At 40.4% G+C, this 22,274-nt stretch overlaps 1 protein-coding gene across 3 annotated transcripts in view; it reads right to left on the bottom strand.

Annotated features, from left to right (window-relative positions):
- snx29 (sorting nexin 29) overlaps nt 1–22,274 on the bottom strand; it is a 548,890-nt gene that overhangs the window by 522,477 nt on the left and 4,139 nt on the right. For all 3 annotated transcript variants that reach the window (XM_072268845.1, XM_072268842.1, XM_072268844.1), the window contains exons 2-3: nt 8,437–8,498; nt 1,832–1,884 (exon numbers count right to left, since the gene is read on the bottom strand). In XM_072268845.1, the coding sequence (XP_072124946.1) occupies nt 1,832–1,884; nt 8,437–8,498 (115 nt within the window). The remainder of the gene's footprint in view (nt 1–1,831; nt 1,885–8,436; nt 8,499–22,274) is intronic.

The following is a 22,274-nucleotide window of genomic DNA, read 5'->3' as shown; positions in this document are numbered from 1 at the left end:
AGAGGCAAAGAGTGCAATGTCAAAGCCACCTGGATCAGGTGATTCATCCGCTAAATTCAGCAAGCCTTTCTCATACCAACTCTAGCCTATCAATCTCTAGACTTTTCAAAATTTCATTTTTCTTTCCTAAGAAACCAGCAGAACGTTGCTGCATGAAGACTGATGTTGCCTGACTTTGAGTTCCTCCAGCATTTTGTGCATGTTCCTCTGTGAATTTCCAGAATCTCATATTTATGACTGATGTACTTGTTTAGTACTCAAGCCACACTCTCTGCCTCCATGAGTAAATTTTGTATTTGGTCTCTGATCAGCTCACCTCCCTCTTACAACTCTTCTCCCATTCAAATGGCTACCAAGTACTTTTGGATTTCTTTTTACGTTTGCCACCAATCTTCTCTCATGGTTTCCCTGCGTTGCTCTGATCTCCTTCTGAATTCCTCACTGTACTTTCCGTAATCAACCTGATTCTCAGTGGGTTCTAATTTATTCTCCAGCCTTTTGTTCATCCATGGTTTTAATTTCCATCCCTTTCTCCTCAGGGTATTGTCCCTGAACTAAAGATGAAACAGCTCAACCTTAAGTTACAGTGCTGCCTGCAAAAGCCTTGATTCTCTCAGATCTGTTCCCAACCCCTGGCCAAATTAGTTCAAACCCTTTTCCACAGCATGAGTAAACCTTCCCACAAGAATACTGTCTTCAGTTCTGTTGAGGTGCAATCTATAAGACTTACAGGAATTTAGCTCCCCTAGAACGACTACATCGAAGACTGCATTCTTGCTGTTTCCTGCACGCATGCCAAGCTCATCAACTTCGCCTCCAACTTCCGCCCTGCACTCAAATTTACCTGTTCCATTTCCAACACCTCCCTCCCCTTTCTCGATATCTTTGTGTCTCTATTTCTGGAGTCAGTTGATATATTTTATAAACCCACTGACTTACACAGCTACCTGGACCATACCTCTTCCCACTTTGTCACTTGTAAATTTGCTATTCCCTTCCCTCAATTCCTCCATCTCCGCAACATCTGCTCTCAGAATGAGGCTTTTCATTCTAGAACTAACGAGATGTCCTCTTTCTTCAAAGAAAGGGGCTTTCCTTCCTCCACTATCGACACTGCCCTCACCCGCATCTTTTTCATTTCATGTACTTCTGCCCTCACCCATCCACTGCCACCCCACCAGTGACAGAGCTCCTCTTGTCCTCACCTACTACCCCACCAGTTTCCATGTCCAGCACTTAATTCTCTGTAAGTTCCACCATCTCCAACAGGATCACACCACCAAGCACATCTTTCCTTCCTCCCCCCTCCACTTTTTGCTTTCCGCAGAAATTGCTCCCTACACAACGCCCATGTCCACTCATCCCTCCACCCCTCCACACTGATCTCCCTCTTGGCACTTATCCTTGCAAGCAGAACAAGTGCCACATTTGCCCCTATGTCTCCTCCCTCACTACCATTCAGGGCCCCCAAACAATCCTTTCAGGTGAGGCAACATTTCACCTGCGAGTCTGTTGGGGTTATCTACTGCATCCAGTGCTCCCGGTGTGGCCTCCTGTGTATAGGTGAGACCCAACGCAGATTGGGAAACCGCTGCATCCACCAAAAAAAAAGCAGGACCTCCCTTTTGCCACCCATTTTAATTCTACTTCCCATTCCTGCAAGCCAGTCCATGGCCTCCTCTACTGCCACAATGAGGCCACACTCAGGTTGGAGGAGCAACACGTTCTACTCCTTAAATTCCTTTAATAATATAGGAATCTGACTCAAAAGCAAACAATGCAATAAAGGTATAAATTAATCACACTAAGAACAAATGAGAGTGTGCCTTACCTACTATCTGCATCTGATGCAATTTCCTTTCTTCCACCAAAGCGAATTTGGCACTATATTTGAAAAAGGGAGAGTCTTATCAGCAATGAAAACAGAAAAGTGTACGTTAAACTTATGAAATGCAGGGGACTTGACAACCCTCTCAAGGCAAACAACTTTTTTTAAAAAACGAGATACTGCTCAGTAACAGGTCCTTCTGGTTCAACTACATTCATGTAACAAATAACCTACTAACCTTTTGGAATGTGTGAGGAAACTGGAGTACCTGGAGGAAACTCAACACAGTCACAATGAGAAGATACAAACTCCTTACAGAGAGTGGCAGAATTGAACCCAGGTCACTGACACTGTAATAGTGTTATGCTAACCATTAAGCTACTCTGCCACCCCAAATTAATATTCAGCTTTCTCTATTTATCGAGAGATTAGATTGGGTTAAGTGTGGTAAGGGGTTAACATATGAGGAGAGTTTGGCAGCTGTGGGCCTGTACTCACTAGAATTTAGAAGAATGCGGGGGAATCTCATTGAAACCTACCAAATGTTGAAAGGACTAGATAGGACGGATGTGGAGAGGATGATTCCTATGGTGGGGGTATCCAGATCTAGAGGGCACAGCCTCAAAATTGAGGGGCAACCTTTTAGAACAGGGGTAAGGAGGATTTTGTTTTTAGCCAGAGAGGAATGAATCTGTGGAATGCTCTGCCACAGACTGCAGTGGAGGCCAAGTCCGTGGGTATATTTAAGGCTGAAGTTGATCGTTTCCTAATCGGTCAGGTCACCAAAGGATATTGCGAGAAGGCAAGTGTATGGGGTTGAGTGGCATCCAAGATCAATCATGATGGAATGGCAGAGCAGGCTCGATGGACTGAATATGACACACACAAAATGCTGGAGGAACTCAGCAGGCCAGGCATCATCTATAGAAAAAAGTAGTCAACATTTCAGGCTGAAACCCTTCAGCAGGGTTTCGACCCAAAATGTTGATTGTACTCCTTTCCCTCCCCACCCATAGAGGCCGCCTGGCACGCTGAGTTCCTCCAGCCTTTCATGCATGTTGCTCAGATTTCCAGCATCTGCAGATTTTCTCTTGTTTGTCAATGAACTGAATGGCCCGATTCTGCTCCTGTGTCTTATGGTCTATTCAGCCAAATAATTACTGACAATACATCACATCTACTTTTGCATGAACACACAAATATCAAAGTCAAATTCCATTCCCACCTACCTCCAACAACAAAACAGCAGATAAGTTAATACTGTACGTTTCATAAAACTTTTGATTTTAACATGTGCACTATCTAACAAGCTTCAAACGAGTATTTTCTCCCCACAAATAATTGAGACAACATACAAGATCGACATCTAGGTATGGAAGCAGAAGAGTCGGAGCTGAAAAGATATTGTATACCTGAATAAAAACAGTTTTGGTATTTCTCACAAAGTTTACAATGACAGTATATTTGCTGCAAAAAATTTGAAACTTGGATATTTTGTGGAATCATAAACATCACAGTAAAATTAACAAGTTATTTGGAAGAAAAGAGAGATTGAAGTAACTGACAATGATCAGTTTGTTTAACAATAATTCCGAAGCAAAAGCAGCTGAACTGTAAAGGGGCCTTCATATAAATCCCTGGTCAAAGTGGAAGGCATCAAGCTTTTGCATCACGTGGACATGGCAGTCTTACATAACTGGTAAAAAGAACATAAAACCTCTAAATCTATCTATAAGATAATCTAGTTTCCACACTATAGATTGCAGCATCAGTCAATTCAGACCACAAAATACTGAAGTGGAAGCAACTCTTCTTTAATCCCTAGGGACTGCCTAGGTAGAATTTGAATGAAAAGGAGAAAAGCTATCTTTCTAACTTTCACTTTAAAATGGAAACAACAGCAAAGAACATGGACATTAAAAGTACAATGAGAAAAAATATGATCAGAAATGTTACTTTATTCTGACATTTAATTCATTATATTTACCTTTCTCTGCTATGTACAAGTTGTAAAATTCTTTTTGCTACAGAATCAAATTAGTTAAACACATTTCTCTGGAAGATTTCTTCAGCCTATATAGATGAAAGATTTATTGAAAGGAAACTGTTAAGATAGTATGTCACAGTTTGTGGTTACTTTTCATTTGGAAACTAAAACTAGCAGTTTTATTGTTAAGGAGAGCAGTAGGTAGTTACATTTCTTTATCACTGTGGAGCTCTATGATGAGTCAATTTCTTCGGTTGCAAGCATTGCATTTCCAAAAAATTAGCTGTTTTCTTTTCACCTATGCTATTAAAATAGCCTGGACTATTTCCTTTGTGCAAGAACATGTGGATGAAAGAATATGCATCAAATGGAAAGCAAAGGATTAGCATTTAGGATGACAGAGAAGCAATTAATGCTACAGAGATAGGATGCAAATATTTTATGTCTCACAGCAAAGCTAATTAAAAGTTTAAAATTCCACAATAAAATGACTATTAAAGCATATTCAGGATCTTAACTGCTTTATATTTGTATTGCCAATTATCATTCAATGTGAAACATATCAACACTTTTTTTTAAAAACGCAGAGGGGTGAATGCGTGGAATGGGCTGCCGGCGACGGTGGTGCAGAGACTCCTGTGGTTAAGAGACTCCTGGATAGGTACATGGAGCTTAGGAAAACAGAGGGTTATGGGTAACCCTAGGTAATTTCTAAAGTAAGTACATGTTCAGCACAGCATTGTGGGCTGAAGGGCCTGTATTGAACTGTAGGTTTTCTATGTTCTACTTCAGTTTGCAATTAATTTAAAATAAAAAGAAGCAATATCTACTGTCTGATGAAGGGTTTCAGCCTGACCTGTATTCTCCAGCATTTTGTGTGTGTTCCTCTGGATACAGAGCATCTACAGGAAATCTAGTGTTAATGTCTATTGTCTTCTTTCTTTTTCTCCCAGTATATCTAAGGCTAGAAGAAATCTATTCATGGATTACAACTCAAATAATTTGATATATATTAGCATTAAAAGAAATTCAAATTAAAAGGCAAACATCCTATGGGTTTTGCTTCAATGTACTCTTTATTTCCAGATCCCACAGAAAGTAAAATTCAAACCGGTATTTTAAATTCCTATCTCCTATTCAGATTTTACAGTGACACCTCAGTTGGTGTTATTTGGTTCATCAGAAGAGTCAAGAATGTACCCTATTTTAAGATTCTCAATTAAGACCATTATGACCCATATTAACACTTTAAATTCTGTTCATTTATCCTCTTGCTGTCTTAAAGGATCTATTAGACATTGTGTACACCAACTCGGAGTCATCAAACCTTCTTTGTGAACCACATAGATTATAAGTACCATGAAACAGGCGATTTTCATATTAATTACTATTTTAAAATGTTGTTATTCACAATAATGACATTTCAAAATCTGTTTTAGTTAGGTCTTAAACATTCATAACACAAAAGCACCAAGAGTCATCCTTCTGAAAGTACATGCTTACACTGTAAATAAAATGTAGAATTCAGGAACAGGTACTGGATGTTGAAAATGTCCACCTTAATTTCCAAATATTTAAAAACTTACAGGCAAAAGGCCATAACAGACATTGCAACCAAAAAAAAGTTGTTTAGACTTATCTTAGTGGCACCTCTAAGCAGTACATTCATAGTCTAGGATATATACAAGGCGGCACAAGATATCAAAAATGAGCTGAAATACATATCTTTAAAAAGCTCAAAGGTCAATAAAGACAGACAGACAGATATTGGTTTGTAGTTAACGGGCGAACTTCTGCATACTGAACAGTTCTATTAAAAAATTATTCCTATTATGCTTGTCCTACAGCAAGCAAACAGGCCCTTCAGTTCAACTGAACATGCCAAGTCCCACTTGCTCACAATTGGCCCATATCCCTCTACACCTTCATATTTTTCCAATAAAACTGTTATTCAAGTTTGCACAATTATGCTACATATCCTCCATCTTATATGTAAATCCAATGAAAAGAACGAACGATGAAAAATTTACACAAAGTATCCCAATTACTCAAATAGCATAACACACTATCTTTGAATATTTCACATCATGTCTTACCCCAAAAGGAACACTTAAAAGCTTTTCCACCTTAAGACTTTTTTTTAATTTAGCAACATTCACAGAAAAAAAATCTGTATCAAATTCAAAAGTGTTGCTTATGTATAAAATGCAAGCAAAAAACTAAAGTAGTAAACAACAGGAATTCTGCAGATGCTGGAAATTCAAGCAACACACAAAGTTGCTGGTGAATGCAGCAGGCCAGGCAGCATCTCTAGGAAGAGGTACAGTCGACGTTTCAGGCCGAGACCCTTCGTCAGGACTAACTGAAGGAAGAGTTAGTAAGAGATTTGAAAGTGGGAGGGGGAGGGGGAGGGGGAGATCCAAAATGATAGGAGAAGACAGGAGGGGGAGGAATGGAGCCAAGAGGTGATTGGCAAAGGGGATATGAGAGGATCATGGGACAGGAGGTCCAGGGAGAAAGACAAGGGCGAGGGGGGGGGGGGGGGGGAGAGAGACCCAGAGGATGGGCAAGGGGTATAGTCAGAGGGACAGAGGGAGAAAAAAGGAGAGTGAGAGAAAGAACGTGTGTAAAAATAAATAACGGATGGGGTACAAGGGGGAGGTGGGGCATTAGCGGAAGTTAGAGAAGTCAATGTTCATGCCATCAGGTTGGAGGCTACCCAGATGGAATATAAGGTGGTGTTCCTCCAACCTGAGTGTGGCTTCATCTTTACCGTAGAGGAGGCCGTGGATAGACATGTCAGAATGGGAATGGGATGTGGAATTAAAATGCGTGGCCACTGGGAGATCCTGCTTTCTCTGGCGGACAGAGGATAGGTGTTCAGCAAAGCGGTCTCCCAGTCTCCGTCGGGTCTCACCAATGTATAGAAGGCCACATCGGGAGCACCGGACGCAGTATACCACCCCAGTCGACTCACACATGAAATGTCGCCTCACCTGGAAGGACTGTCTGGGACCCTGAATGGTGGTAAGGGAGGAAGTATAAGGGCATGTATAGCACTTGTTCCACTTACAAGGATAAGTACCAGGAGGGAGAGCAGTGGGGAGAAGTAGTAATTATTTGGGAAGATATTCAAATGTTTGATCAAAGTGATGGGTCAAAGGAGTACCTTCAAGGAGAGTTTAGGAAAACAATTCCTAAGTGTTAGCTGGTCGCAGATGACTGTAGACAGACCTACAATTAGTCAAGTGAAGGAAAAGGATTACTCAAAAGATCAGATTCAGTCTGTCATAGTTGCTCACAACATTTCTGAAGCTACGAAGGAATAAATCATGAAGCCTATTATTTACAAATTGACAATTTTAAAATGTAAGTAAGACTAGAACAAGGGACATAGCCTAAACATTCAGGGAATAGATTTAGGACAAAAATGAGGCATTTCCAGACAGGAATAAATCAGTGCAATTCTCTGCCAATGAAGCAGTAATGACTACCTCAAAAATATACAGGGAATTCAAGTTAATTCGGCCATCAATTAATTGGGGCAGCCACTTATTTGGGGCAACTCTTGAAGAACAAAAATATTGAGGAAACAGCCTGGATTCCCTTTGTTCATTTGGGATACTATGGTGCTTAAGTGGGACAGAAGACTGTTGCTGAACAATTTCTAACTAGCATCAGTCATGTGCACTTGTGTGGCCATTGAGCAGTATGGAGCAAACAGTTTTCAAATAGCGTCACTTGCACGTGCTTAGGTTGTTATTCATTTGAGCAGATGGACTCCGATTCAAAAACCAATGATTTTTGATTTTTTTTTTATTTTATGCAGGAAAGCAATGAAGGCAATCCATTATCTGCACTAGGTGTCTGTTTTTTGTTCACTTACAGTCAATAAGAACATGACAGAGTACCTGCTGAATTAATTTTTCTGTCCATGACTATTAGGAACTAATACAGTTTTATCATACTGTAGTAGTACTGGTAGTATTCTAATTTATTCTGTATTTCAGTTAAATACATAATTTCTCAGTTAAATGACAGTTTGTCTTTGTTATACCTTTTAACTATTTCCATGAAATTGGTCCCAACGTATCCCAATTAACCAGAATCCACTATATTTAAGGTACAGACAGACAGATTTTTGTATACAGAGGAATTAAGGGTTAAGGGGAAAAGGCAGGAAGGTAGAGCTGTGTTCTTAACCAAATCAGCCATGATCTTATTAAATGGCGGAGCAGGCTTGATGGGCCTGTTGGGTGACTCATGCTTCTACTTCTTATGTTCATATCTAACATACTGGAGAAGCTGAATCCAAGTCAACAGAAAAATTAATGGCTGGTGAAGGATGGAAGATGTCAGGCCAGTAAGGAGAGATTTGATATAGAAAGCTGGTAAAGGGCAAGTAAATATGGTCCTTTTGTAGATCAAACATACACAGACAAACACACACACAATATACTGTAGTGTGCACCATCTAAAAATGTACTGTATTTCATACAGCAAATTAATATATTAAGCATAATGGATATCCTTCTCCAGAGGGGAACAGAAGTTCAGCTTTAATTCCTCATGCAAATGATACTATAAATTATACCTTATTTATAAAGTTAATGTTCTTTACCTGCTTAACAGCATCAAGAAGCCTTTCAAGCAAGGATTGCCTCTTCTCATTTTGTTGGGACACTGAAAAAGATTAAACGTTCAAAATTCGATGATATGTACAATATATTCAGATTATAAATCTGACTCAAAAAGCAATTACAGAATAAACTGCTAGGCATCATTTAAATGACCGTTCTAGCTGGTAAAAGGGGTATTCATGGCCCATCAGCAAAATACAGATGACAGACAAGTGTCCTTCTGTGTCCAGATAATAATCTTTCCCTCACTCAGCATCAACAACACTAATTAATCACTCCAGCATCTGCAGATTTCCTCACGTCTCGATCATTCATCCATTGTTCTTATGGGATTGTACTGTATGGCGTTAGGCTGCTATGGATCATAGCCTCTATTATACAGATATGCAAACAACAGATGGCATAGACATCTTTAGTGACACCCTACTTTATCAGGGATATATTTTCAATACACAAAAGATTCAATTCTGCACATTGAGAAAAGTAAAAATTTGAAACTCACACTAGAAGTTAGTTTTTTCAGAACAGTCATTCCCATAATGGCAAGAGCCATCATAAACTGACTAAAATCATGAGCACTCACTGAAGTTGTAATTTTCAAGTGTTTCATATTGTGCAGAAATAAGAAGCAACAAACTTCATTTTATTATCTTCCCCATCATTAACAGGTTCTTATAAATAAAAGGTGCTTATTGGAATTAATTTTCTAGGTAATAGATCCACAGTGACAAACTATTTTATTTCACAAGAGAAAAATAGAAGACTGTTGATCAATAAAATTCCTGAGAATTACTAAAGAGGGAAATGAACCTCAGTATTGTATTCTGCTAAAAAAAAAGAGCAAGGTCAATAGTTCCGTAACTATTGTGTTCAACCAGGATACCACTACAAACGCTATTGCTGAGAAACTAGTTTTACAGCACATCATTTTTGTTCAATAAACAATTCAGTTTCAAAAACAAAAAAAATTGAAACTTAAACTTAGCCATACATTACAGAAAGACCTTAATCTGACTTCAGAATTGTCTGTGCACCAAAGTCTCAAATTCATGGAGGAAATTGCAGCAACATTAAAACCATCTGGCCATTGATCTGCTACTGACATTGTTCTTCAATAATTGATCTGCTGTCAACCATCTCAGGCCCATCAATTCCTGGCTTAACCCTGACCATAAATCACTCTTCCACCCAACTCCATCTGCTAACTGTTGGGAGCCAGTTCATACTCTGGTCACACCTGAAACCTGCCAGCCCAAACCCCATTGTCAATATCTGATCTAGATCCTTGGAAACTGTTCTTCATTCCAAAATCTTTCCTAGCCCAACCTCATCCTAGCTTCCATCCATGCTGTCAACCTAGTACTCCAAGCAATCTCTAACCAATCGTAGCCTTCAACCCCTGATCTCTGATTTAAAACATGTATATTTTCTGATTAACTGGTGTCACTTTACAAGTGCTTCAAAAGGCACCTGAAACATATCTTCGATGAAAAGAACAGAGTTCAAGATACATCAGGATAGTTAAAGTTCCTTGCTACAATTAATTTGAAGGAATGTAGTAGTCAAAAGAAAGAAAGACCCTTGAGCCAAGTCTTACACTACATTTGGTGGCTCTAGATAAAGTAGACCCTCAATTATTGTAGAAGTACCAAAGGGGCAACAGTACTACTCGCTTTAAGAAATGTAATAGAACACTACTTAATGCATTGTCTATGAATGCAAGAATGAAAGTGCATTACATGGTTTATTCTTGTAAGTAAATTATGAATAAAGTTTATATTGATATAAAAGTTATAGTTTTTGCACTCTGATCTATGAGCTGTTCCCAAAGACACAAACTGAGACAGAAATCAAGTATTGCTGGAACAGCATCAACTCATTAATAGATGCCCTTTGGTCTGCCAAAACTTGTTAATCTCCCAGCACATCGAGATGACTGTAGAGGAATGCTGGCCCATTACAAATTATAGGAGTGTGTGTTGAAGGATGCACTGAAGCTTCGTACAATCAACGCAAGGGCTTGGTGGTGGCGGGGGAGGGGGGGGATGTACTACTCCAGGCCACCAGGAGTGGCAACAGTGCTATCTATCAGCCTGGAAAAGGTTAACACTTTTGGATATATTGTTCAGGAATGAAAAGGGTTTGCACAATTTATTCTTGTATTGTGAATGACGTCCTTTTCGGTGACAAATAAAAACATAAACAAGTTACAGCTTTTGCCAATGCAAAGGTTCTATAGGAAAGGATCACACCACCACCACCAGACATAGGGGGGCTGAGTTTTTATCTATTCATTTTATTCAAAGATCAAAGTTCAAAGCAAATTTAATACGAAGGTACAGATACGTCACCATTTACAACTCTGAGATCTGTTTTCTTGCAGGCATCCTCAGTAAACCCAATAACCATAATGGAATGAATGAAAGACAGCACCCAACAGGGTGGAGAACCAGTGTGCAAGAGACAACAAATACAAAACAAAAATAATAATAATAATAAATAAGCATTAAATATCAAAAACATAAGATGAAGAGCCCTTGGAAGTGAGTCCACAGATTGTGGGAACAGTTCAGTAATAGGGCAATTGAAGTTATTGCCTCTGGTTCAAGAGCCTGATGGTTGAAAGGTAATAACTGTTCCTGAACCTGATGGTGTGAGTCCTGAGGCTCCTGTACCTTCTTCCTTTGGCATCAGCAAGAATAGAGCATAACCTGGACAGTGGGGGTCCCTGATGATGGATGCTGCTTTCCTCTGACAATACTGGGTGTAGATATGCTCAGTGGTGGGGAGGACTTCATCCCTGAAGGATTGAGCCCGTCAATCCACTCTCCACCACACATCTATAGAAGTTTATCAAAGTTTTAGATGACATGATAAATCTTCGCAAACTTCTAAGGAAGTAGATGCGCTGTCGTGCTTTCTTCATAATTATACTTACGTGCTGGGCCCAGGACATGTCCTCTAAAATGACGACATTGAGGAATTTAAAATAGCTGACCCTCTCCTCATCTGATCACCCAATGACCTCCGGTTTCCTCCTCTTTAACCTTATTGATTAGTTTATTATTTAGATAGCGATAAAGCACAGCATGGAACAGCCATTTCCAGCCCAATGTGCCACACCACCCAGCAACCTACCAAGTTAGCCATAGCCTAATTACAGAACAATTTACAATGACCAATTAACCTACTAACTGGTATGTCTTTGGACCATGGGAGGAAACTGGAGCACCCGGAAGAAATCCACACGCATACGGGAAGGACATACAAACTCCTTACAGACAGTGACAGAATTGAACCCCAAACTCCAAAGCTACCATGGAGCCCAACAGAGAGGTGGGGAAGGCCCTCAAACAATGAAAGTGGGTACACCCAGGATGTGACATGACAGGCAAGGGTGTTATGATTTCAAAAATTAAACACCACTGAAAAGATTGACCAAATGACACGAACAATATAAACTGTTTCACATTTTATTTGAAATTTTAAAAATTCTATACTTTTTGCTTGATTTACACGCTAAGCATATTGTTAAAACAAGAACATTTCAGCACAGAGTGAGGAACCACCAGACAGTACATGAAGTCCTCCAAAGCAAGTGTGTCACAGAAATAAAGTACTGTGGTGTAGCAGATCTTGCTGAAGAAAATCTTTAACTTGTAAGAATGAATACTTTGACATAACCTTCAGGAAACTGAACAGATACTTTTAGCTGATCAGTATATTCAAAGAAAAAAAAAGGAAAGGAGGCTTATCTATTGATCCTCCGAATAGTTTGTCTTCACCTTCCTATACGAGAACATGACATGTGCCCCTTTCCTGATATGCTGACACTCCTGAGATGACGCATGGAAATTAAAAGCAATTAAAAAAAAACATGTTCAAAATCTAGGACAGCAAAAGCAGCACTAATGTGAAGCCAAGAGTAGACAATAATGAATGTATATTGCACCCTGTCAATGGCAATGAATAGTGAATGTGCTGGAAACCTGGGGCAACCAACAGTGCACCAAATCTATGGCAAACATAAAGCAGGCTCCTATACAGCAGAGCTGTGAATGAAAGATCAGATAGGAGAAGGGACATTAGACTTAAAACCAGTAGGTCTCTCCCTACTTCATACCCCTCTTCCAACCTTTCCTCATGCTCCTCCCTGCAGCAGGCTGGGTTGATCAGAGCCAATTATTTAAAGAGCACACACAAAATGCTGGAGGAACTCAGCAGGCCTGGCAACATCTATGGAAAAGAGTAAATATTCAACATTTTGGGCCAAGACCCTTCTCAGGACTGGAAAAAAAAAGATGAGAAATCAGAGTAAGAAGCGGTTGGAGAGGAGGAAGTCCAAAGTGGTAGGTGATAGGTGAAACTGGGAGGAGGGAGGTGTGAAGTAAAGAGCTGAGAAGTTGATTGGTGAAAGAGATAAAGGGCTGGAGAAGGGGGAATCTGATAAGAGAGGACAGAAGAGCATGGAAGAAATGGGAGGGAGAGGAGCACCAAAGGGAGGTGATGGGCAGGTAAGGAGATAAGGTTAAGAAAGGGAAATGGGAATGATGGAGTGGGGGAGGGGAATTACCATAAGTTTGAAAAATTAATGTTCATGCCATCAGGTTGGAGGCTACCCAGATGGAAAATAAGGTGTTGATCTTCCAACCCAAGTGTGGCCTCGTCACCATAATAGGGGAGGCCATGGATTGACATGTCAAAATGGGAATGGGAAGTAGGATTGAAATGAGTGGCCACAAGTTATTTTAGTGTCCAGGAGATGTGATAGGAAGCACACAAGCACAACAAAGTCACTTAACCCTGGTTTATTTTCATAAAATAGCACAAATGAGCCACACAAAATACTACATAGCAAGTTACAAAGATTTCTGTCCTCAATTCCTAGTCACCATTCAATTGTTGCTGGGGGAACACTAAGTCCAACCTGTGAAACCACCCCTTGGTCCCAGGCACTGATTGAGATCAAGGTCTGGGTGAAATTCTAAAGAAGTCTAGGAAGGCTATTGCATTTATACAAGTTTCACTGGCTCTTCACTCTACCCAGGAACATCGGGACAGCAAAGATGCATACATCAGGATGTTCTTTATCGACTACAGCTCGGGATCCGATATCATCATCCCCTCAAAACTAATCAATAAGCTTCAAGACCTGAGCCTCAGGACCTCCTTGTACAATTGGAGCCTTGATTTCCTCACGAACAGTCAGTTCAGATTGGCAACGACATCTCCTCCACAATCACCATCAGCACAGGTGCATCACAAGGCAGCATCGGCTCTGTACTCATATTACACTCACAACTGTGTGGGTAAATACAGCTCCAATGCCATATTCAAGTTTGCTGACAACACTACTGTTGTAGGCCAGATCAAAGGCAGTGACAAATATCAGCATATACGAGGGAGACTAATCTGGCTGACTGGTGCCACAACCACCTCTTAATCAATGTCAGTAAAACCAAGGAGCCATTTATTAACTTCAGGAGGAGGAAACCAGAGTCCATGAGCCAGTCCTCATCACAGGATTAGGGGTAGAGGGTCAACAACTTTAAATTCCTCAGTGTTATGATTTTGGAGGGCCTATCCTGGGCCAGCACATAAGCGCAATTATGAAGAAAGCACAGCAGTGCCTCTACTTCCTTAGGAGTTTGCAAAGATTCAGCATGACATCTAAAACTTTGACAAACTTCTATAGGTGTGTGGTGGGGGGGTATATTAACAGACTGCATGACAGCCTGGCAAGGAAACACCAATGCCATTGAATGGAAAATCCTACAAAAGTAGTGAATATAGCCTAGTCCATCATGGGTTAAGCCTTCCCCACCATCGACAGCATCTTAACACAGCACTGTCAGAGGAAAGCAGCATCCATCATTAGGGAATCCTACCACCCAGGCTATGCTCTCTTCTCACTGCTGCCAACCAGAAGGTGGTACAGGAGTCTGAGGACACACACCACGAGGTTCAGGAACAATTATTACCCCTCAACCCTGAACCAAAGAGGATAACTTCACTTGCCCCATCACTGACCTCTTCCTACAAATTATGGACTCACTATCAAGGACTCATCTCATATTCTCGATATTTATTTTTTATTATTTATTTTTGTATTTGCATAGTTTGTTGTCTTTTACACAGTGGCTGAATACTAAAGTTGGTGCAATCTTTCATTCATTCTATAATAGATTTATTAAGTATGCCTGTAAGAAAATGAATCCCAGGGTGGTACATGTACATTGAAGTTTCACCAACATTGAGTCATCAGCAGACAGACAAATCCTTCGTTCATGTCACAGTATCAGTCCCTTTTCTTCACATTTCAAACAACATGTCTCCATTAACACAGTCTCATAAGCCACTTAAGACATTTTAATGGTCACTTGTTGTTATCTTATCCCTTAATTTCATAATGTCCGTGACACACAGCTTTCCTTGGGCTTACATTAAAGTCTACAGTTAAGCAATAAGACCAAATTCTGGGGGGAAAATATCTATCAAATCTCTAATAGACATTCAGACCTCACATGCTAAAAGCTCAGAAGGAGTTAACTTGTCATCTGACCTGACAGATAATCAGATCATTACTCAACAAACTCCATATGCTACAGTCTCTCTTTTCCTCACTACTTATCAATAACTGCCATCATCCAATGTATCCATGCCAAGGGCATTCTGGAACTGAGTCACTGAACGGTTGTAATGACTTTTTTTTTATATTTACAATTGCTAGATTTCAAAACTGCACCCATTAATGTGCAGCACCATTATAATCAATACTTGCAACCTTAAGGTACCTTGCCAAATCAAGACCATTACAGGCACGTAATTTACCAGACCAGAAGAACCACTGCAGCACTAATGGTACAGTTCCACAGAACCAGAGATAACATTTGCCTTTCCTTAAGCATAGAAACTCTATCACGGAAAAACATTACCAAAGATGTTTGGTGGCTGACTCCTCACAGTAGATGCCATGTGTGAAAATGTTCGACTGTCACTTATCAAGTTGAAACCCTCAGTTTTGAAGAACTGGTAATTCTTTCCAGCAGCAACAATGTCCTGGCCAGTTTTTCTTGAGGATGATTTCTACTGCATCCTCGATGTAGCTGGATGATCAAGCACAGCCAGCAGTTATGTGGGCAGTCTGAGATTCCTAGCTGAACCAGAAAAAAAATGCCAAGCTGTGCAGCACTTTTGTGCCAGTAGTCAGTCTGGACCAGGATAGACTTCATTTTGAGTTCCAGAGCCATAGTCTGATCCACTGACGTGATGCTAGTACTCTTCTCTCTTCACTGCTTCTTACTGGGTTATTATTACCCAGGGAAGAGATGGGGAAGCTGAACAGAGTGCTGGTAACCCAAAAAAGAAGAATTTGGAAGTGATAATGCAAGTTGGAAAAGCATCAAATCCCTCTGATTACCCAATGCACGCAAAAGAAACAATCAAAGCAAACACCACGATATTCTTCATTCTCAAAAGCAATCAGAAAGCCGTAGAAAGGTAGAGGAAACCATAAGACCATAAGATATAGGGACAGAAGTAGGCCAATTGACCCATTGAGTTTGCTCCACCAACCAACACTATTTTCTATCAGCATTAATATAATCTACAGCAGGAGTGAAGATTGGTAACTGGCAGTCCCTCATGGCTACAGGCCCCTAGTAGATTTGGTCCAGGGTTTAAAAAAAAATTAACTCTATTGACAATACTGTATCAACTTCTTCTTCCAGATCAACATCCCCAGCACTGAAGCCCTAAGTACACTCACATGTGCAGGCACCTAGTCGACTTGTCTGATGCCTAGTTTTCTGAAACACATACTGTTCCAAGTTGCCTTGCAGAGAGAACATCAGGCAGACTAGAAGTGAAACTTCAAAGCTATTCTCAAAACCTCTCCAAAAAAAATACAACCTTCCACACTCGCAGAGAAAGTTTTCAAGTTCACTTCCAATATCAACCACATTACTGATCATTAAATTCATTATACAAAAATGACAATTTTAATTTCAAAGCAGTTTTTCAGTGGTGATAAAATTTAAAATTATGGGCCACTCTTGCAGCATGCACCTTTAATGCTTTATCCTGCCCACATTAATTTAAGCAACACACATCAAAGTTGCTGGTGAACACAGCAGGCCAGGCAGCATCTGCAGGAAGAGGTGCAGTCGACGTTTCAGGCCGAGACCCTTCGTCAGGACTAACTGAAGGAAGAGTGAGTAAGGGATTTGAAAGTTGGAGGGGGAGGGGGAGATCCAAAATGATAGGAGAAGACAGGAGGGGGAGGGATAGAGCCAAGAGCTGGACAGGTGATAGGCAAAAGGGGATACGAGAGGATCATGGGACAGGAGGTCCGGGAAGAACGACGGGGGGGGGGGGGACCCAGAGGATGGGCAAGAGGTATATTCAGAGGGACAGAGGGAGAAAAAGGAGAGTGAGAAAGAATGTGTGCATAAAAATGAGTAGCAGATGGGGTACGAGGGGGAGGTGGGGCCTTAGCGGAAGTTAGAGAAGTCGATGTTCATGCTTTCTGAGCACCTTCTCAGTTGTAATTTTCACTAAACAAACTTCACTTCCCTGACATCCCTGAATGGCCAGTATACTGCAGACATCTTCCACTGTGAAGCCTGATGCAAAATATGCATTCAGTTCCTCTGTCATCTCTGCATCTCTCATTACAATATCTCCAGCGTCATTTTGTATTGGTCCTATATCTACCCTCGACGAACCACCTCAATGTAATGTACCATCTCCATGATTTATGCAGAATCTACTGGGCGTATTCTGTTTCTAGCTGGCAGCATATCACAACCCGTAAGCAGATGTCATCACCATCACTTGCAAGATCAAGGGGAAAGAGGGAATATATCAGATACTGGTGACCTACTTCATTCCTCCAAACATTATCCAAGGTTATCAATCGCATCAACTCAAGGCTGGTGCTGGATTTCTTATCTGCCAATGCTCATGAAACTAATGTGAATAATTATCATTCAGCTTGAATAAAGAGGAGAGCTTAAACAGAATAGCTCTCAAGGATGAGCTGAAAAAAAATGGGATCTGAGAGAATATACAAATGAATATAACTAATATACAGTCATAATTTTAGCCAGCAGGCGGTACAGTGGCATCTGCATCGGACTTCGAAGCGAGTGGTCTCGGGTTTGAATCTGGCCGGCTCCTTGCACACTTTCCATCCATGGGCTGAGCATTGAGCTAGCAACTTGGCCTCATAAAAGACAGGCAAATGATAAAGAAACGGGTAGGTTGCTGCCCGGTGTGCCAAAAGGCATGGAGAGGAACAATGGTCATCATCAGTGCATTCAGAAACAGAAAGCCTATCCAATCACACTTGGAATTAGGCAAGACACACTAGCTGTGGAGGCATACAGGATGTGTGTGATCAACATTACAGTCTTCTGCTCAGATTTATCAGAGGTCCATTGATTGATGAATCTCCGCAACTAATTAAAAATAAAAGTCTAGACCAAGTCTCAACAAAAGTAACGCCACATTCTTCAGATATATGCCAGAATCAGAATTATTGTGAAATTTGGTGTTCTGTAGCAGCATAACAAGTTACAATAGAAATAAATTAGAAATGCCCAAGAGGAATAGTGAATTACTGTTTGTAGTTCCATGGATTAGTCAGAAATCTGATGGCAGAGGAGAAGTTGCTCCTAAAATGTTGAGTACGGGCAGGCTCCTTTATCTCCTTCCTGATGGTCGTACTGAGAAAGGACCACGACCTACGTGGTGAGGGTCGTGCTGAGAACGGACCACGACCTACGTGGTGATGGTCGTGCTGAGAACGGACCACGATCTACGTGGTGAGGGTCGTGCTGAGAACGGACCACGACCTACGTGGTGAGGGTTTGTAATGATGAATGCTACTAAGCAAAGCCAGTTTATTTAGTTTTAGCTATTTTGCAATCTTTTTGTTCTGCCCTTTAACAAGTTGTGTTTTTTTCTGCTTCTAGCTCTACTCGCCTTTCACATCTCTCTGCCAAGTTCATTCAAACACTCCCCATCAGCATTGCAACTCTTTTGTCTCCTTCACCTGATGCATCAAGAACTGAGTAGGATTGTGGGAACAGTACTTCCTCCAGATTGTGGAAGAAAACCTCATCATCAAATACTATGTGCTCTCAAAATTGTTCTAAATTAGACAAATATGACACATATTGCCTACTTACGTCACCAAAGACATCTTCCACCTCTCTGGACATATAAATGACGTTTCCACACAATCCTTGTATACACCAAGTCATTAATATCCACTAATTTACTGTCTGTGACTTGGCATATTTGTGAGATCAGCCACAGTTTGACCGGAAGCATTGGTAAATATGGCATGTTTCACCAAGCCATCTACTGTAATAGCTAGTATACATTTGCCAATGAGATGAATTACAATTTGATGTCTTGTAGCTAGCAGGCAATGAAACAGCAAAAGTTGGTAGGTAATCTGAGCTGGCCTGGTGGAGTCAGGAACACCTAGGGAAAGGAAGTTGGATAGGTGTGCAGCCAGAAACAGGATTTTGAGTATGGGCAGTGTGTGCTGGTAGGAACCAGAGTCTAGTGTGTGAGCTAGGTATGCAGCTGTAGCCAGGAGCAATATGGGATGGGAACACTGGGGGTCAAGAACACAGGCTGGTTTGCAGCCAGAGTCACATTTCCACATTCCATCTTGTTTTGAAGCCTTTGCAGCAAGCCCTGTCACTAGCCCTCATGAATAACAAGGACTTGTACCAGAGAAAATTATTTAAATTGAAATCAATATGGCTCTTATCTCAGTGGCTATCTTTGTGTGCGGTAGCACCAAGCTTTTCATGGGCCTTAAGTATATAAACACCAAAATTTACTGCATGCTGGCATTTTGTCATCTCCTGTGTTGCAAAAGGTCTGACTACACTTAAATGGAAAGTATCAGCTATTCATTAAAAAAATGTTTGTACAATGTTTATATCTTTGACTATAAGTCAATCATGCAGTGATCTGCAGCACTATGCTTGTGTCCTGTAAGAAAAGGCGATAATGAACCTTGTCAGGTGGTTCTTCAATCAGAATGTCAGTCATTACCACAAACACAAAGACTGTCCAAATGAAAGCAAAAGGGACTCCTCAATCAGATCCTGCGTGCACAATCAGGCACTAATGGCCCCACATGCTGCCCGGAGACAGTTTCATTTGCACCATTGCTGCCATTCATCTGTTTCAATAAAGTCAACTTACCAAAGTCTTAAAAGCTAGTGGTTTTTCAGCAGTGTCGTCCTAAACTGCAGTAGAACACAGGACTCTCAACTCACTGGGCTGTCCCAGACAGCCAAGTGAGAAAAACATCACCTGCACTTGAAGATTGTCTGCCTGGTGAAAGTCACCCTCAGGTCCGCTCAAAACTTGCAGGCCATGGTCAAAGTTGCAGACTAACATATTCCAAGGCAAGAACTGGGTACTGAGACACACAGTTTCGGGACATCCCACCACTTCACCCCAATGGAAATTACATTAAAAAAAAGCAAATATTATGCCAAAATAATCTTGTGCACAAAAAGAATATATGAATCAACTATCAGATTTTTGGGAAATGTACAAATAATGCACGTATTTTGTAAACATTTTATTTGTTGTAATACTGTGATTCTTATTGACTCAGTTAATGATCAATAATGATGAGTTGAGTCGACTTTTTCAAAGACATTAAATTCGATTTCATATTAATACACTAACATACGTAGTATAACTTTCCAATGAATGAACTCTAGAAATGGGAATATTAATTAATTTAATGTCAGCAACATGCTGGAGAAATTTTATTCTGTATATCAATGTATGTTTGCATTTCTATTATGTAATGGGCATCTAAAGGACAATGAAAAAAAAGTGATCCAAATGCTTACCAAGTCTGTCTGCATATTATTTCATTATTTGCAGTTGGTGCCTCATTTGCTAAATACCAAATGAATCAGGATTCAGGAATATCAGGTACATCAAGAATGTCAGTTTATAATAGCAATTATTTGTATTAAGCTTATAAGAAAGTTGCAGATCCACCTTCACATCAAGCCTAAGACATTAAGTTGCAACTTCTGAAATTTGCTGTTGTTTTTGGGAAGCATGCCCAAGAAAGTTGAGGGAGTACTGTAAAAGAATACACAGATGTCCTGGTTAGATCAGATGAGGAGGAGCAGGAGATGCCCTTAGTGGGAGCAGACTGTGGTGAAACATAACACCAACAAATTATTTGGGCTGAATGAGTGATTTCCGAGTTGTGCATTCAAGGTAATTTCATGATACCATGCCACATTTGGAGAGCTTCATGCTTTCCCACATTATACAGCATATATCATGTACTGTATAACTCACTCTTAACCTACCTAATCACTTTGAAGACCCTTTATGCCCCATTCACAACCCCATGCTTTATGTCATTCTCAAAATTAATTTATTGCATTTGGTTTCCCCAAATCATTGATACATATTGCAGATAGCTGGAGCCTCAAGTACCAATCCCTACTGTGGGGTCAGCAGAGGAAAGAGAGAGCCGATTCAAGTTCCTGGGCATCACCATCTCAGAGGATCTATCCAGGACTCACCATATTGATGCAATTACAAAGACAGCATGCAGTGGCTATCCTTCATCAGGAGTTTGAGGAGCTGTACGATGAAGAGCATGCTGACTGATTGCATCACCATTTGCTACGGTGGCATCAATGCATAGGATCGGACACTTCAGAGGGCTGTAGAGTCAGCCAGCTCCACCAAGGCACAAACATCCCCACCATTGAGGACATCGTCAAAAGAAGGTGCCACAAGAAGCCAGCATCCATCTTAAAGAATCCTCACCATCCAGGACATGTCCCAAATACATGCTTGAACTTTTTTCTCTAAAACCTTTAAATTCAGTTCTTCAGTGGTCTTGGAGAAAAAGGGGTTTCTTGCATTTCTTACCAATGCTGCTCTATATGGCTGCCAAGGAGTACTGACTGAACAAGAGAACATGGATAAATGACAAGCTAAATGTAAGTCACTGATTTTAAACCATAGTCAATACAAATGATTCTAATATGTAATCATTCCACATTGAAATTAATTTCCATACTATTGAATTGATACTGATTACAAATTCCAGTCACAATTTAATCTAGTTTTTACAAGGAATTGACCTTCATTCAAAATCTCTCCAAAACATTCTGACCTTTGATTATGTGGGAAATCCCAGGCACACAATAATTGTCTGGTATTCAAAGAACATCAGCTGTCAATTAGAATCAGCTCACCTTAGCTCAAATACCTAACCGGGTCATTATTTAAACAAATAATTAAACAAGCTATGTTCACCTTTCCCAGAAACAGGATATGAAAAGTTAACTGATGCATTTTTCTCTCCTAGTGTAATATAGATTGGGTGAACCAAATTGGTAAGGGTGCTGAGGAAGAGGATATCTTAGAATGTATGCGGGATAGTTTTCTGAACCAAAATGTCGAGGAACCAACTAGCAGGCCATTCTGGACTGGGTATTGAGCAATGAGGAAGGATTAGTTAGCAATCTTGTCCTGCGAGGCCCTTTGAGTAAGAGTGACCATAATATGGTGGAATTCTTCATTAAGATGGAGAGTGACATAGTTAATTCAGTAACAAAGGTTCTGAACTTAAAAAAGGGTAACTTTGAAGGTATGAGACGTGAATTAGCTAAAATAGACTGACAAATGATACTTAAAGGGTTGACGGTGGATATGCAATGGCAAGCATTTAAAGATCGCATGGATGAACTGCAACAATTGTTCATCCCAGTTTGGCAAAAGAATAAACCAGGGAAGG

This window comes from Mobula birostris, chromosome 9, assembly GCF_030028105.1.
Source record: "Mobula birostris isolate sMobBir1 chromosome 9, sMobBir1.hap1, whole genome shotgun sequence".
NCBI lineage: Eukaryota > Metazoa > Chordata > Chondrichthyes > Myliobatiformes > Myliobatidae > Mobula > Mobula birostris.
Note: the sequence above shows the minus strand (reverse complement) of the source record. Positions and strands in the feature narration are given on the sequence as shown.